The following is a 16427-nucleotide window of genomic DNA, read 5'->3' on the forward strand; positions in this document are numbered from 1 at the left end:
GGTACCTAGTAATTCCGGCAAAATCCCATCACGTGAAAGTTTCCCAGTGATCATGTTCTGAACAATAATGCAAAATCTTTAGTCACCAGTGTTTTCTCTACTCTTCTTGTGAGTAACAGGCATCCATTGGCTTTTTCAGTGACTATAGTAGGCTGACGTTTTGACTTGGTTCAAACTATTATCATGGCTACTCTTTTATTATCACATAGCAATAAGAAAGGCATTTAAATGGAATAAATACTATAAATAATAATCTGCTTGAACTGGTGTTGGCCAGAGGGGCCGATGGCGCGATATGGCAGCCTCGCTTCTGTCAGTCTGCCCCAGGGCAGCTGTGGCTACAACTGTAGCTTGCCTCCACCAGTGTGTGAATGTGAGAGTGAATGAATAGTGGAATTATACAGCGCTTTGAGGTTCTCGAAAAGCGCTATATAAATGCAATCCATTATTATTATTATTATTATTATTATTATTGAATAGGTTTAGCAAGAGAAATAAAACATTTTGCTTCTTAATGAAAGAAAAAGAAAAAAAACACAGTCACAGCATTTCCACAAACTGGTCGACGTTTTTATTACTGATTCAACCTTGTACAGTACTGTAACAAAAACCAAAAAGAAAATCGTGATGCTGAATACACACTTTTAAATGCTTTTATTAAAATGAATTTAACAGTTGGCGGGGGAAACACATGTGATGAGGATTTTGCAGGATTTTAGTCATTCATTTGCTGATGTTGAACAGGTCCCACTTTATAAACTGGCCTCAGGTCAGTCAAACAGCTGGTTCAGTACATGTGGGAGAGATGGATCAAAATTGGAGCAATGAGGAAACCATCTTTATGTAGAGAGGATGAGGTCCCAGTATGCCCTCCCTGTGTCATACCAGTCCAATTAACCAGACCCTATCCATCCATTTTTAATGATTGCTAGAGCTGGGCTGCAGACGACAGATGAAGAAAGCCAGGCCTGTCTAGCCCTTTTCCAGCCATGCAATGAACAACTAATTATAACAACTGCCAAGAGCCATGGAGGGCTACCCTTAGAAACACGAGAAAAGGCCAGTGAGGACGGGTGCAGTCTAGGTTTCATAGTTAGGGTTCTTGCGGAGGATGACAAAGCCCTCCAGTATGGGCGTGACGGGCAGGTACTCCTCTGTGGCCAGCTCTGCCCTTTCTCCATGAGCCAGCAACACTGGCGTGGTGTGAGTCTGGAAACCTGTGATGGCCTTAGGCTTACCTGCCTGGCCCACAACATCCACAGCCTGTAGACAGGTCAGAGAAAATTGTGTTAAACAACCATGTCCATTTTTTGGCTATTAAATTACATACCATTCTCCACCACGCTTCTATTCTTAAAAAAAAAATTTTCTCTGAAGAAAAGAGCTGTTAAAGTTCTTCTTGCTTTCAGCAACTCTCAGAGAAAAAAAAAGACAGCAGAACCTGTTCAGGAGGGAATTAATTACATGGGTTAGTAGGATAGGTAATCTCATCTTTCTCTGAACACAGTTTGAAACTTTATCTGTGGTGCTTTGTGTTAGGGAGAAAAGACAGAGTCAATAAGCTCTGCAGACTTTAATTGTCTCAAATAAGTTATCCCAGGCTTTACCTGTCCAACTCTAACAGACACAGGCAGCGGTCGGAGTTCCTCATCGAATGTGACCAACATACGTGGCTGCATGGCTGCTACCAGGCCATAGAGAATGTAGTGAGATTTTCCCAGGATTACTGTAATGCACACAAGACACGAGGGGATGTTAGCACAGGAGACTCTCGGTTCAAAAAAAACTTTCAAATTACTGACTAATAATGGATGTGTGCAGCTGAGTGGGAGAAAATTAACTCACTGTTCTTGACGTCGAGGAAGGAGACGAGCACAGTGAGCAGTCCCGCCACGGCAACCTGACTCATCAGCTGCCTGTCGCTATGGTAGGGACAGAGTGTGAGTGTGCCTTTGCCCAGGTGAGTCAGACCCTGCAGAGGCAAACACAGCAAAAAGTCAATAATTACTCTAACACACACACGCAAGGCGTGCACGTACACACAAACACACACGCACTCACACACTTTTCCAAAAGTTAATTTGAGTCTTGTACAGGGTTCCTTTTGTTTTGCCACACACCTGAGCCAGTCGGACCATGAAGAGATTATTGGGATCTTTGGCGTGATATTGGGCCAGCTGCCGCAGCATGGCTGCCAGTCGGGCATTATTTGTGCCTGAGGAAATGGAAAAAATTAAGAGCTGTTAAACTTGTAAAGGGCATTGACACCGGTGGCACTCTCAGTCGAGGAGGCATTGAAAATGCCAACTAAGTAACATATACCTTCAAGCATTCTGTGAAAATTTTAGTGAGAAACTTTAGTCCAGTTAGTTTTTCGGATAGCTGGCACATTAGCGTCTTAACCAATTAGCATGGTTCTGCAGTACTGAGCAAGATAATGAACCATTCTATGCAAGCTGGGACATCTTTAACTGCTACATGACGATGTAGCAGTGTAGTTAAAGATTGAGCCACACGTTTTAGCTGGATTTACAATACAAGTTTGTTATGAATAATATGGTGAAAGGCTTGAAAAGAAAATATTTGATATCCCATGAATTGAATGCATGAATTCAACTGCACTCAATTTTAACTGCTTTCTGTATTTTTGTTCATTTTGGACCAGTTTATTATTCTACTTATAACTGAATTGACTAGGAAATTAGCTACTAGGAAAATCCCTTGGACACAGCAGCATTGTTTACAAATAGCCAGCACAGGAAGAGATCCTAGTTCTAAATTGATCTATGATCTCAGTAAACATTTCAAAACTGGGTTTTTGGTGACTAATTTGACAGTCAGTAATTTCAAGTCTTACTTAATGCAAAAAGATGCTTATTTTGTAAAAGGAGTCTCATTGTAAAATGAAAATAAAATGCACAACAAAGCAGGCTGAGGGCAAGGCAGTTTTCTGTAATTTCTTTAAGTAGTCCTCAGGAAATGTTCTCCAGGCTTCTTTAAGGCTCTGGGGAGGCCAGTCCATGACTAACAGTGTGTTTTTCTATCCAGATATGCCGCTACTGCATCAGCAGTGTGATTTGCATCATTGTCATGCTGAAAATGTATGCTGTTTCCAATCAAATGCTTTGTAGTCGGTATTGCATGGTGGATAAAAACCTGACAGTACTTTTCAGTGTTCATAATTACATCAATTTTGACAATATCTCCATCAGCACTGGCTGAAATGAAGCAACCATGACAGAGCCTCCACTGTGTTTCATAGGTGGTTGTGGATATTCACAGCTGTACCTCTCTCCTGCCCTCTTCTGTACACATTAACAATTTGAACCAAAACCTTCAAATTTAGATTCATCCCTCGATCAGACCTGTTGCCACTTTTAAGTCCAGGTCTTGTGTTATTTGGCATATCTCAGCCTTTTCTCCTTGTTCTCTTCCCTTAAGAAAGGCTTTTTGATAGCTACTCTTCCACTGAGATCATTTCTAATGACACAGATGACGTAGTAAGTGGAGGTGCCAGATGTATCTCTCAGCTCCTCTATCAATTCTTTGCTGATTTTTTCCCCTTATTTGTTAAGGACATGATTTTCAGATACTATTCATTTGCCGTAGATAGAACAAAAAATAGCAGGCTTTTAAACTATCTTTCACTTGTCCAGTTTCCAGAAATTATTTAAGGATGATAATATTTAGGATCAGATTTAGGATTGGTGTTATTAAAATAACATTCCTCTGAAAATGGTCAGGTACAAGGCCTGAACAGAAAATGAGTGAAAAAGCAGCCAATGGCCAAAGAAAACTCTTCAGAAAGCTGGAGAACTATTGCTCAAGATCATTTAAAAATATTACAAGTTTCTTTGGAAGCGAAATATCAAGAAATGAGGGGCGGCTCAATAGTTTAGCACAGTACTGTATAATGGCAACCATTGTTAGTTTTCATGATTTCATATTGTTCCTAAACTTACCACTGCCCACCATGCCCATGGCAAAGATGGAGTTGTGGGAGACCTCGGGGTCAGCATCATGGGAAAACTTGCTGAGGGTGTCCAAGATGTTCAGACGCGGGTTAGACACAGAAATGAGCGCAAGGGCCAGGGGCACCGCTCGCCTCAGGGTGGGCTCACCGTAACGCAGCTGATAAAATGCAAAGAAAGAAAATGAAAGTTCATGACAGCATAAATCAGGAATATACAGGAACAAAAACTGTGTTTCTAAATATATGAATTGCCTACTTAGGCTGTTGCACCCTTGTATACAAATGACAGAAAGGAACTCTTTAAGAATAAGAACAAGAATCAGGATAAAAGGAGGAGTGATGTGAGTGAGAAGAATCAAATGCAGAACAGAAGTCAGTGCAGACTTGATTTTTGAGAAAACATGAATTTTTCTCACAGAGATGGTGAGATAAGGTAACAAAGCATTCAGCAATGAAACTGAAAAGATTCACTGCCAGTAAAGTAGTGTAACTGACCAGGTGTCCAAATGTTCGTAGTGCCATCTCTGAGCCAATCTCCTCTCCCATGGCAATAAGGGCAATACCAAGAACAGCCACACCCTGACGGAGTAAACAAAGTATTCAAGGTTTTATTCCCCTTCCACCCATCTAGGAAAACAGATAAATAAAAAGAACTGATGTATGATTATAAGGACTACAAGTCTGTCCTTACTTGGTGGGAGCCCATGTCAGCAGCAGTCTCCTTCTTGTCTTTGTCCTTCTTGTCCTTCTTATCTTTGTCCTCCTCTTTTTCCTTCTCCTTGGCTTCATAATGCTCACTGCAGATGTGGAGAAGCTGTTGCACCTTTAGCACATTACCAGATCCTGGACAGAAGAGGAGGAAATTATAGCAGTGAAATATAACTAACACAGTACATAGGTCTGCAGTAGGTGTGTGGTAAGCCTAAAAGACTAACCTGCATATGCACAAATATCCACTAGCGTATTGGCAAAACTGCGGAAAGGTTCAGGGACAACCTGCAGAGCTGCCAGAGTCGTCTCAATTGCCTCTCCTTTCCCTAAAGCCAATGAAATGACAGCAGTTAGAGAAGCTGACCAGGAGGAAAGAAATTATCCACTAAAATAAGAAGATTTTATTCAGCACAAAATGATTCAGAAAAAGTTGTCAAACTTTGAGAAATTGTGCATTTTATTTTCCTGTGTTCTCCGCAAATGCATACCCAGGTGGTTGAGTCCCAAGCCCAAAGGCAGCCAGCGAGCATATGTGTCCTTCAACTCCTGTTCGTTCTTCTCCATGATGGTCTGGACAATGGTGGAGGTCACATCACCATTACAAGTTCCTACTGCGATCATACCACATGCCAGCGCCGTCACACCAACCACCTGAGGATTTAAGACACACAGAAATGATACTAATCTGATCCTCCTTAAGAATAGGGAGCTATATAGAAAATGTGAAGACATACCTCCATGCTGGATTTAGAGTCTCCCATGACAGGGAGAAGGAGAGACAGGACATCTTCTCTGTTGGAGCCAGCATAAGCAAGACCCAGTCTGAAAAAAAGAAGAAAAGGAGCAGGACATAATGTGATTACTTAACATTCAAAGAATATAAGACAAGATATCTCTATGGATGGTTTCTACAAGCATTCTCCTCACCCAAAGATGGCTCCTATCCTCATGATGTTACTATTGTGGAGGACGTAGTCAGACAGCAGGGCAAGAGCTGGATCACACTCATTCCTTACACCTGAGTTTACAATGCCACAGGCCAGAAGGGCACCAGACTGCACAGACAAGGATGATGCATGAGGAAAAAAACAAACAAAAAACCCCCAAAAAGTTTCACTTTATACCTCTCCCAATTCACAATAAGCCTGAGGATCACTTATGTTGTTCACAGAGTTAATTGTTAAAACCAAGTCAGTGAAGAGTGAGTTCTTTATATAACTGCCTTGCTATAAAAACAGTGCTACAGATGCATTACAAATGTCAAAACAGGACACTGATCTGTATATAAGGAAAAGTTTGACGTGTCCTCTCAAATATATCCAAACTATACCTTGATGTAGTCTTCAGAAGAGTAGAGGTATTTGTCAATCTGCGTCAGACCACCATCTACATCCCACAGCAGGATCATACCCAAGGAAGCTGCAGCGCTCAACATGCCTGAAGACAGCGGCAAATAAAATGTGCTGAAGACTGCCAGAAATGCTCACAGATATATGATTGTGAGATTGAAAAGTACCCAGTATAGCCACAGAAGCCCTCCACCTTTATATGCTGTGTGTGCTACGTGTGTTTTCTCATACCGTGGTCCTTGTTCTTGTACAGCCACTTGTTGCCATCATCTGTGAGGAGTTTATCTTGTCCAAAGGCTGCATTCACAAAGCCGTTCACAAAAGAAGAAGCCAAGTTCATCCGGGCCGAGTCCACTTGGGAGCCACTGCCTCCAAACCCTGCCACATACAGCACAAAGGTGATGGAGCGTGGGTACATTTAGCTCAACTTAACAGTAAATCACAAAACACAGATCGTATCAAACTACCTCATTTTGTCTTTAATGATGTGAATGGATTTAAAGAACCAAACACCGGCCTCTTAAAGTGAGCCAAGAGTGACAGATAGAGAGAGATATAGAGATACAAAGAGAGCAACAGAGAGAGAGAGAGAGAAGCACTTTTGCATTCAAAAAGAAGAGGATCCAGCTTTCTGTCTGGTCCACTTCAGCTCTGATGGAGATTTTTGTGAAGTAGTCACTCTTGTGAGTCATCCAGTGACGTCACTCCCATGATTGGAGTTTTTTCGGCTCAACTCAGCTTGGAACCCAAGGTGAAGAGCTACTAAAAAAAAAAAAAAAAAAAAAAAAAAAAAAAAGGTACCTGGTACTAGATACCACCACCCAGTGGAAAACCCTAAAAACTGAGTCGAATTAAGTCAAGTCAAGCTGAGTTGAGTTGCCAACTCAGTATTAGGGGAAAAGGGGTTTAAAATTTAATCTTGTCTTGCACGCCAAAAAGCCAAGGGCTGGTCCTGTTACTGTACTGTCATCACTCTGCAAGTATAGATCCTTCCACTTAAATTCTGAAGTTCATCACTGAAGGGTCATATAGTTTTTATGTCAGAAGATTTGTTACTAGAGCAGGGCGATATGACCAAAAATATTTATCACGATATACATTTGAAAATTTGCGATAACGATATAACTGACGATATAATTGACACTAGACAAAATACTTTACAACTCCACAACTTTATTAGTGCAAAAAAACCAAACAAACATCTATGTATTTTCACTTAAACAAGCAGCTGTTTTTTATGTACAATAAAGTTATATAAAAATTCAAGAGTGCAAATGCAAATTCCTCGCTGACAGTTTAACCAAAAGGCATTTCCAGTGGAAATTGGCCGACATATCCTCAGCATAACCATGTATAATATCCACAAAACTTAAAAAGAGGTTATACACACACACACAATACGGTAATATTATGTTGAAGCACAGTACGTATCACTCCGCGAGGCTCCTCCCTACGATAGCCGTAATGCTCTGACAATCCATCAAGCGGTGCGGGTTCGTAGCTTAGCAAAGTCGTACTAAAGCATTTGACAGATTTTCCAGCGCCGTGTACGACATAAAATCATTTCAAGGTCAGTAAACACAACCAGAATTCATACATAAGGCACACGGGATTATAAGGGGCACTGTCAGCTTTCAGAAAAATCAAAGGATTGATTTTAAGTGTGCCGTATTTTCCAAAAAACAAGGTAATAACGACGGCCCGCTAGCATGCTCTACCAAAAATAGTGCTTTGATGTGCATCTGATAGACGAAAGCTAAACCAGTTCCACATCACTGAAGTTGCAGCATTTTTACAAACCAATTCTGGTTCATGCGTTTCATTCAACAATCCGCTTTCGTCCTTCTCATTCTCTGTCGCCGCCATGCTTTTTCCGCCATGTGCGTATGAAAACAAAGGCACTGCGCATGCGCGTTTTACCCATATTCTATCGCGATATTTCATTTTCTTATTGTTGCCCAACATTATACTGGTATTACCATGAACGGTATGATATGGCCCAGCCCTATTTGTTACCTTCTTATTTTTCATTCTTTTTAAAGAATGAAAATGAGTATATCAGTCTTCAAATTGATATTCCACCTAACAGAATAGAAACAGTAAACCTTTTCACATGTACTCACTGTTGTTTTCCAGGTGTGTTTTGTAGATGTCATCTGGTACTTTGGGCTCCATGATATCCAACTGGGGAAGACAAGACAAGTTTGTTATTAATAAAAGTAAAAAGGACTGAGTCATTAGAGAGTGAAGCTGTGCTTAGGGTATAATCCTCCATCTCCCTTTATGAATCATAGACCATTATTCATAAAGTGCCAGTGATGAGAGTCATTTTAGGCTTTTCATTCAGTGCTTTCACCATCTATTTGTCACCTACTCCAGAGGAAATTTATTCTGCCTCTTATCCTCTTTTTACAATTTTGGCATTACATTTATCTACAGTTCATCTCAATTAAATCTTCAGCAACAACCTTTCTACAAAAAACCTTGTGTTTCCTGTTTGTATAACTGATTCCACATAGTATAGACAAACAGTTTTAATGTGGAGGGTGGTACATTGGGGCCTTTCTGGGTACCTGAATTTTGATATCAAAAACTGGGCAGCAACAAGATTAGATGTTGCTGACCATATCATCACATTACATACCGTTGTTTCTAAACCTTTGAAAAACATTTCCTCAAAGTTGTTATTAATAACTGAAGTGTTGTGCAACGCAGGCGACAAGTTGTTACATGATAGGATGGATCTAAATAAGCTGTCATGATGTGAAAACTGGGCAATCAAAACACTCAATGTTTGACTTGTAAATTGCAGCTTTTTGTTGCCATTTAAGTTTTATTTGTACAGTTTGATCAGAAGTTACCGTCACTCATAATAAGGATGAACGTCACTCATAATTTTGAACTTTGCGTCAAACTGTTTCTCCAGGGTGGAATGACAGCATGCATGTTTATTGATTTAAAGAAAAATTACTGGCTTCACAAGGTGAATTTATTTTTTGGGGTGATTTTTTTTTTAATTCATTCATTCATCGAATTTTTATGACAGTTTCATTCTAATGGAGAGAGACTGAATATGAACAAAAAAAAAATCCAGCAAAAACACATTACATTGAAGTTATAAATTGATCTGCATGTCTGAGTGATATAGGCATTTCATCCTCTCCATCCAACCAGAATTCTGGGTCTCACAGATCAGCTGTGTTTCTATGTGGTACACAGATTACAGTCAATCTATCTTTTATTGCTACAAAGCACACTTGAGCACAGAATCTATTTCTTTCATTCCAGCCTCTCCACCACCATTGGCAAGAACAAAAAGCTGTCAAAGGATGTCCGGAACAAGATTGTAGACATGCAACAGGCTGGAATGGACTACTAGACCATCAGCAACAAGTTTGGTAAGAAGGTGACAACTGTTTGAGCGATTATTCAGGTATGGAAAAAAAAAAAGACTGTCAATCACCATCAGTCTGGAGCTCCACGTAAGATCTTGCCTCATGGGTGAGTTTTACCAGAAGAAAGGTGGTGGATCAGCCCAAAACTACACAAGCTCACTAACAAGCTCGTCAAGAAAATAAGAAACTTGAAGAGGAGTGGGCCAAATTCCCTCCTGAGATATGTGCAAACCTGGAGACCAACTACAAGAAATTGCCACTGTAAATGCCAACAGGTCATGTCTTGCTTGGGGATCAAATACTTATTTCACTTAATGGCATTTTTGCTGTCGCTCTCCTTTAAAATGAAAGTACCATAACTATACTAGATTGTTCATTTCTTTCTACCTGAGCAAGCTTACAAATTCACCAGGTGATCAAAAAATTATTTTCCCCACAGTTTCCAAACATCTGACCACAGCTGTATATGCATCCTTATGAGCCAGAGTGTATCCCAGCTGTTTTAGGACTAACACATAAAGACAGACAACCATTCGCACTCACATTCACACCTAGGGCAATTCAGAGTTAACCCCACTATAAATAAAGCTGGAGTACCCAGGGAGTACGCAAACACGGGGAGAGCATTCAAACTCCACACAGAAAGACCCTGGCCTGATGGTGGAATTGAACTCAGGCTCTTCTTCCTGTGAGGCAACAGTGCTAACCACCATGCCACCCCTTATTGAACAATTCTCAATATATTTCTTAAACCTTAAAATACATTTCTTTATAACCTCCTGTCCTACCTCTCTAGCCAGGGCCAAGAAGTTGCTGTTGAGCTGCACATTTGACATGATCTCAGTCAGGTCTTCATAGTCCTCTACATCCTCATTAAGCTCCAGGAACATGCCATGACGACCCAACATGAATGCCATCTGTTTCTGGATGACTCTGGATAAAACAATAAAATTACAAGGAGTTTGTGTTTAATGCACGTTATCCACTAATATCTGACTAAATTACTTTGATATACCTTTATAGAGTTAAATATATATGCACACTCAGAAATTGTGTCAGTAAGTTTTGCACCTGTGAGAACCAACATGATCATGTTGGGTCTTTAAAGTTAAAGGCAGAACTTTAAAGTTCTTACATGTCTTTGCAGGATGTGAAGATGTTTTCGACAAGCTCCACATCATTGAGCATCAGGGCCAGGCGCAGGGCTTCTGGATAACAGTTGAACTTCCTGAAGATGTTCAAGGCACATCTCAGCAGTGCCGAGTTCTCTGGCTCAGGAACGTAACTCACACAGCTGAAGAAGTGAAGCACAAAGTTAAGAGATGCTCATATTCCAGTGAAAAATCACTAATTCATATTTATACTATACAACATGCTAAACTAAACAAGGTTTGTGTAGAATAGCTCAAACACACCTGGTGAGGTAGAGGCAGACTTTGCCGTATGCGTTTTCATCAATATAGTCCTCCAGCATGTCCAGCCTCTCAATCTCCATCAGCAGGTCACATGCCTCGTGCTCAGCATTGTGGGCCATGTTGTAGGGCACAATCTCCTTCACTAGTTTCAAAAGCGTTTCCTGCTGGGTCTTATCATTCTCCTCTACCTCCTGCCACTCTTTAGCCACCTCACCCGCAAGGTGTCTGAAAGACAGACAGAATAGTGACTCCAAACAGACTCACCAAAAAATGAGGCAAAGGAAAATAAAAATGTTTTCCACTTATTCATCAGAAGGAAAAACACAATATCTGTCAAGCTTTTGTATGAATTCCTTTCAGTATCAAATCAGACTTTTGGTGCAGACACCAAACTTAAAATGCAACTAATTAGACCTCAACCACTAATCCAAAGAAATCAGTAACTAATAATTTGGGAAGTGGTTAGTACTGACTTTTGCACTTTTCAAAAAGTTCCAAATAAGTGACAAGTTTCAGTTTCATTAGCAATCAGATGGTTACATGGAACATTCTCAATTACTAGAAAGTGAGACAGTGAAAAAGTGGAGCTACAGAGCTGCTGCAAATTCTACTGTTAAAAAATGTCAATGTTGAACAGTAAAAGCACATTATTGTGAAAGATATGTGGAGCTGTGGCTGCTCATCTCTGACTGACACATAGTGGACAGCAAAGAGGCAGTACTATGCTGAAGAACACCAGGGTGAACTGAAAGTATATTTCTAGAGCTGACAGCAGCTGTTCCTCTCACTGTAAGCAAACCAAAAAACCTTAGTGAACAGAGAGCCAATTAAGAGTCCTTTATGAAAACTTCAACATGTCTAAACATGTAAACCTGAACTCCTCAGTTAGATCATTCCAAAGCGGGGCCCTTTACTCAGCAGAAAACTTGTGGCATTCGCAGCACTCCACTGTAACATGTCTTACCTGACGTATTCATGTCCCCAGGAAGCCAGCTCTTCCTGGGAGCCCACTAGGCGGTACTTCAAACACTCCCTCTCACCGCTCATGGTCATAGCGAGCACTGATACAACATCAGCACAGAAGCGCTGCAACAACAAACATGAACACACACTGTTTAAACCCAATACTAATGTTGGATATTTTTCAAATGACCCACAATGTAATTGAGCACTTTTAACTAACCGTTCCATTTTAATCACACATTCATACAGCATTTCTATTAGGGCTGAACGATATATCGCATTTGCGATAATATCGCGACATGATCAAGTGCAATTTTCTAACCGCAAAGGCTGCGATTATACTCTGGACATGTCCAAATTCATGGGCTGCATCCTCCTGAGGCCGCATTTGTAGACCGATTACGTCACAGCGACGCGCCGAAGGCTGTCCAAATTACTACCATATCCCAGAATTCATAGCGCGGCCCAGCCAAACTCCAGTTTCCAGCAATGGCGGCCGCTACTAAGTTTTAAAATTACTCATACTAATCTTTCTGGGTCACAAAATAAACTTTTAACATATTTTCAGGCGAGAAAGTAGTTGCGTAAACATCAAATATCTGCTCGGTTTATCAAGATATCCCATATTTGCAAAAGTGCTTCGACGTTTTCAGAGGCGTCTGCTACCCACCAGCTCGACAGCTAGCCGGGAGCTCGAGGGTTACTGATGCGGCCGAGAACGGCACAACTCCCGGCACATCATTTTCAGATCACCGCGGAGTTTCGCTGCTCAGGTTAAACGTAATATATAAGTCACTTAGACAACCTAAAAATGTTATTGTTGGGCTTTTTTCAGTGTTTTGTTTGTTCGTGAGTAAATCGGTTTGGCTGAGATTAAAGTTATTAGATTAGATAAAATAAAACTTTATTAATCCCCCGGGTGGGTTCCTCCTTGGTTTTCACACAGCTGACTAAACGTCAAACAGAAAACTTATTAAACAGAAGTATGAGACAGTCGAGAATTTACGCCAGTGTCTGGTTATATTTTAGATAGCAAGAAGCAGACGGCCGAGTTTATTAAACTCCACCGAGACAGCGGTGACGCTAATCAGAACTAGACCGTCCAATTTCACGCCTTTAAACTTTAAAGGCGTGTTTGTGTGTGTGTTTATACAATTGCTATTATGTTTGCACTTTATGTGTAATGTTACTGACTGCAAAGATCAGTAAGATGTGTGTATTTTTTATTTATTAGTTTTATTTATTTAATATTATTTTTTAATTGAATGACTGTCTAGTAGTTCACAGATGTCGAAAAACTGAGTGTGGTAAAGCCACTGATTTTGTTTATTTGTTTATTTCTGCAATCTGCACATTGTACTGACTTTCATTTTAATGTTTACACCAGGGTTCCTTGTCAGCACTTTATGCTCAGATGTTTGTAAGCTAAAAATAAACTATTGTGTATGTTCAAATATACTGTTGTGATTGAAGAAGTTAAATAAAAATGTCAGTCATCAATTCATGCATCACCTCATGTCATCATAACAGAGGTCTGTCTTCCAGGAAAGAACAGTTTAAAATTAATGTAATATAGTATTGGCCATACTATATGATGTATTGCTTGTCTTTGTTTAATAATACAGAAGACAAAGACCTTAAAAAATAATCGCATATCGCATCGCAATCGCAATATTGGGGCAAAAAATCGCAATTAGATTATTTTCCATAATCGTTCAGCCCTAATTTCTATACACTTCCAAGTACTTTGTCTACCTCACATTCATGGCCAAATAACCCGTCATGCATGTCTTTGAACTGTGGGAGGAAGCTGGACAACACGGAGGAAACCCACACAGGTACAGTGAGAACAAGTAAAGGTCATCCAAAAAGCCCCAGCGGAGGCTGAACTTGTAACCCTCATGCTAACCACTCCACCACCTTTCTTTCTTGGCTCTTGACGGAGGCCGTTGCTTTTTCTCCTTCTCACTCTCTCTCCCTTGTCTTTCCTGCTTGGCTTCTCATGTCTTTTGTATAGTCTTGCCGAGAAGCCGGGGCTTGGGAGAGCCCGATTGTCCTGCGGAGACATTTACTGCCGGATACTCGATGGACGTTGCGTCGTGTGTCTGGTGACACTCTCGATGGAGGACATTGAACGACATCTACCAATTCGGAAGTTCTGTGTGATTGGAGCTGGCTTGGACCTGGCTTATCAAAGAACAAGAACCGGCTACAGCTGTTCAAAATCCCATAAGGCTGGCGGACATGATCGGCAGGGCTGTGAGTACTCAGACTGTGTTTACTGAATGGAATATGGATAAGATCTTGGAGGTGGCACTGCAACGGGAATTGAGAGACCTGGTGACTAGTGACGGACATTAGACCAACTGCAAAATTGGAGGCATCTTAATTGCCCCTTGGGGACTGTCATACATATCATTAAAAATTCTTAATGGTCTCGTGCAATGCGTCAACCTTCTTCCTCTCACATCACATTTATTTTTATATATATATATATATATATATATATATATATATATATATATATATATATATATATATATAAGGTGGCCAAGAGTCTCACCTTGTTCTCTCCAGGGGCCATGCCCTCATAGATTTCTTTGAGCTTGCCATAGTGTGGGCGCAGGAATTTCAGGGGTTTAGGTACTGAGGTCATGGAGGTGGTTGAGGAACGAATCTGTCTGCGCAGTTCTTCTAATGCAGGACGATACAGTGCTGTGTTTTCCTCCTGCAAATGTGAAAAAAAACAACAACCCAAAAATATTTTTACTTTGTAGGAATTTGTTTCATACCTCAACACACAAAGAAGTTGGAGAAATGTGAATACTCACACTCAGTCTCTCCACCATCATCTCCAAATCCTCTTGTAATTGCTTGTCTTCTTCTGACTGAAATAATATGAGGACAACATAAGAATGTCATAAATCAAATCCGTAAAAATAAAAAACATGACTCCTTAAGACCTCTCAATACTGCCGATGTTGCATATCAACACAATACATTTGCTTAATAAGTGTCAACTGTTGCCAGTCAGTGAGTATTATATAAACCGCTTGTTTTGGTGCAAGCTCAATCATTCAGTTCGGAAATCCCAAAATGTTGGGATTTCTTCCACTGAATTCAAGATACTTGAATTCAAAGTCCTGTATTCAGATTTCCAAGCAGAACTCAAGATGACATTTCTTTCTGTTAAATCTTAATAAAATCTTATAAATATTCAAGCCCATCAGTGGCGCAGGTATGTATTACTATTTACATACCACCAGGCATTGCTTAAATATGAACAGGAATGTGGTTTTCTACTTTATAATAATGATTATGTGTCTACTGAATTTGTCTAACAATGAATGTATGCCTTTTAAAGCTACTGTAACATATGGTTTACTAATAATACTATACTTTAATTGCGAGTTATATATATTTTTTCAGCATTTTTAATTTGTACACTTTTGTTAAACCCAATAGCATGTAGTATGCACATTATAACTATGAAGAAAGCAAATTTAAGTAGAGTCAAATTCTGTTTGTTTGCACAAACTTATCTAAATAAAGATGCTGAATATTCGGAATAAGAATTCGCCTGTCCACGTTTGCACTGGATTTCACTTAGCTTTCCACTAACTGTAAAATGTAAAGTCAATCTAATTAGTTCTCAGATATGATATTGCAGAATAGATGGGATTTTGCTGCGTGAGTTTCTGTGACTTCACGTTAGCTGCTGTGTCATACAGTACGTCTTCCAGTACTAGCCGAACATGCTAGCAGAGCTACATTAATGCCAGCAAAGACAGCGGACATAACAAGTAGCAAGCTAACGCTAGCATACCGGCTGATGTAGGCTAGGCTAAAATTACCTAACGGAGGTTATTAGCAGCATTTTAAAGGCCCACAACGTACTAATAAGTCAGACTGGTGACATTTCATATGCTTATTAATTGCAGTCCAGTAAATTGAAGCTCGGTAGACTATCTTAAATCCCACTAACTTTTGGCCTGCTCGACCATGTTGTCAAAGCGACAGTGACTAAGGCAAATTAACACGTCTGGCTCGATTACATTTCAATGAATGAGCAAAATGCCAAAATGTACCAATTCTTGCTCCTCTTTCTTCTCTTTATCCTTCCCCGAGGGTTGCTGGGCCTTCTCCTTGTCCTTGTCCTTCTCATCAGTCTTTTCGAGCTGCTTATTCTCTTTGTTTTTTGCCTCCTCCATGGTGGTGGCTCTGTGAACTGTTGGTTAGCAAACGGAAATGTTCAGAAAGCAGGAGAGCACCTTCTTCGCTACAGAAAATCTGTCCTGGTTTCACGTTACCGCCTCTACTGGCGGCGGGCTGTCGTGGTCGTTTGTGAGTACTTCAGGTCCCGTAAAACAGGAAACAGATACGCGAAATTTCATGGTCAAAGACACGAGAAACTGCGCTATGTCACTATTTATTGATAGCTATAAGCATGCGCCACACTGTAGACGCATAATTATTGACGTCAATTTCACAGTGTTACAGTGACCAAAAATTTGACAGAGTTTGTGTCCTTTACACACCGTTCTGTGCATTATAGGTGGCAAAACATATGAAAACAAAACCCAAACAATTTAAAAATATATTTAAGGCTTAAATAAATAAG

At 40.3% G+C, this 16427-nt stretch overlaps 1 protein-coding gene across 1 annotated transcript; it reads right to left on the minus strand.

Annotated features, from left to right (window-relative positions):
* Positions 1-548: 548 nt before the first annotated feature.
* psmd2 (proteasome 26S subunit ubiquitin receptor, non-ATPase 2) lies at positions 549-16106 on the minus strand. Its single transcript, XM_085245001.1, has 21 exons — positions 15895-16106; positions 14638-14694; positions 14370-14534; positions 11808-11929; positions 10844-11068; positions 10564-10722; positions 10217-10361; positions 8157-8217; positions 6265-6411; positions 6015-6121; positions 5612-5739; positions 5419-5506; positions 5173-5335; positions 4909-5010; positions 4665-4816; positions 4469-4552; positions 3963-4131; positions 2121-2215; positions 1846-1972; positions 1608-1726; positions 549-1263 (listed from the first exon to the last, which is right to left on the minus strand). Exons 1-21 carry the CDS (start codon positions 16015-16017, stop codon positions 1081-1083), a joined length of 2721 nt encoding a protein of 906 aa, XP_085101127.1. The 5' UTR covers positions 16018-16106; the 3' UTR covers positions 549-1080.
* Positions 16107-16427: the final 321 nt, after the last annotated feature.

Source organism: Mchenga conophoros, linkage group LG14 (genome assembly GCF_057382185.1).
Source record: "Mchenga conophoros isolate Kocher_MC1m ecotype Shallow Benthic linkage group LG14, M_conophoros_male_GT1.1, whole genome shotgun sequence".
NCBI lineage: Eukaryota > Metazoa > Chordata > Actinopteri > Cichliformes > Cichlidae > Mchenga > Mchenga conophoros.